We start from the raw sequence: 2022 nt of genomic DNA, 5'->3' as shown, positions 1-2022 counted from the left end.
TTTTGGACCTTGGACCACTTGTCCACCCCCCCCCCTTTATTCCTACCCCTCCCACCTTTTGTCCGATACCTTATAGTACCTTGTCACCTACGTTACTTCCATATTCCATGGTGAACAGTTCATGGTCTATAAAAAAAATAAGATGCAATGTCAAAAGCACTTCGTCTTAACGTTGTCTGCTTGTTTTATTTCTTGTTTGTTTTTTTGTTTGATTTTTTGTTTTTTATTACCTTATTACTTGAGGTGACTTCAAAATATTCTATAAAGTTACTTTACAGAATGCTGGATTTCTTCTCCTATTATTTTGTGATGCTTCTTATTGTCCTTTTCAGTTGTCATTAAATTTGCTTTACTGTCTGTGTTATAGCTTTCCATTGTATGCCTGGTCATCATTGGTCTTTCACAAAAGTACGTTTCTTAGCTTGAATAACATAAGCATTGACACAAGCATAATTTGATCTTCCTCAGATTCAGGAAAAAGTCTTCTGGAGGTCTCCCTACGACTCAAAGCTCAAAGAAACAAAAAATATTTTTTTCTGACAAGGCATCTCGTTGGGCCACTTCATCTGTGCTCTTCTAGTGTCAGACAGTGCTTCCTCCGTCTCAAACACCAGACAGAAACTCCAAAGAAATATTTAAACTTCTTTGCGGACAAGCAGTAAAAGTTGCCATATTCCTCAGAAGTGTACATTTTCAAACAATTCCTTTCCTCGCCAAAATTCAATTGTGACGTCAATTTAAGTATAAAGACCATAGCATCTGCAACTAAAATGAAAACAACATCAAAGTGAATGAATTTTGGCAGTGTGTGAGAAAATGACTATTCTTGACGTCATGATTCTATGATTTGGATGCACGTATACTGGACGTGACGTCACAGCCGTGGCGCCATCTGTGGAGGACCAGATGTAGGTCAGAGCACCATGTCGTCATGCGTCGTTGTGGCTTGGACCAATCGCGGGGCTCGCATTATAAGCCACGCCTTCCTCGTCAACATCGTCGTCTTCTTCATCATCTGGGGATGTCTGCAGAGGCATGTGGATTGTCAGACACACCACTGTGAGTACAAACATTGTCTGTCTGTCTGACTGTCTGTCTGACTGTGTATCTGTCAGTCTGTCTGTCTGTCCGTCTGTCTGTCTGTCTGTCCGTCTGTCTGTCTGTCTGTCTGTCTGTCTGTCTGTCTGTCTGTCTGTCTGATGTCAGTCTCTCTGTCTGTTTGTCTCTCTGTTTGTGTGTGCCTTTTGTCTGTATGTGACTCATTGCAATTATTATAAATGGTTTTTGGCCACATGGGCATGATTTAGATCATTTAGGCGGCGGGCTACTTCAACTCTGGTAGTCCGAGCCATGTACGATTGAGTGGTATACAACATCCCAACAGACAGACAGAGATTAGAATCAGTAAGATGACTTCCCCACATGGAAACTGAACTCATACGTGTGCGTGCAAACCATTCGCCATTTGACGTCGGTCATTTGTCTGAACGTATATCAGTTTTTGTTTTAGAACGAATTTTACAGTACTTGCAACATAATATGATCATATAAGTGCCGAGGATTAGAGGTGTTACGAGAGAGAAACAAACACAAAAAAGGGAGAGATCTGGACCATAGATGTTTGATAGGGAGGAAGGGGCAAACCACACCAGAGCACCCACCAACCACCCCCGTGCATATATTACTCAGCCTCAGGTTGGCCCTGACAGAGAAGACCGAGACAGCTCGGCCCAAAAATGATAAAAATGTGTCGTTGTGGGCATAAAACATGTACAGACAACCAAACCAGAATACCAAAAGCGCTTCACCAACAAGAAAAACGGCTGCCATTTATCAGAGTTTTAAATATTTATGAAAAAGCTAAGGCGATTACCAGGCCACTTTTGTTTGTTTTTCCATTTTACCATTACACCAGAGTATCTGATCAAGATTTCATTTTGATGATACTGAAGGTTTGTATATTTAAACCAGCTCTTGTGTCCCTGCTACGGACGTATCTGTGCCATCTGTTTAGCAATCCAT

General features: G+C 41.4%; 1 protein-coding gene across 2 annotated transcripts in view; it reads left to right on the top strand.

Moving 5' to 3' along the window:
* Window positions 1–2022, top strand: part of LOC101845914 — a 210701-nt gene that overhangs the window by 118667 nt on the left and 90012 nt on the right. For both annotated transcript variants that reach the window (XM_035969183.1, XM_005096242.3), the window contains exon 3: window positions 469–1059. In XM_035969183.1, coding sequence (XP_035825076.1) covers window positions 924–1059 — 136 coding nt within the window. In that variant the 5' untranslated portion in view covers window positions 469–923. The remainder of the gene's footprint in view (window positions 1–468; window positions 1060–2022) is intronic.

This window comes from Aplysia californica, unplaced genomic scaffold, assembly GCF_000002075.1.
Source record: "Aplysia californica isolate F4 #8 unplaced genomic scaffold, AplCal3.0 scaffold00124, whole genome shotgun sequence".
NCBI classification, from domain to species: Eukaryota; Metazoa; Mollusca; class Gastropoda; order Aplysiida; family Aplysiidae; genus Aplysia; species Aplysia californica.
This window is presented reverse-complemented; position numbering and strand designations above follow the sequence as displayed.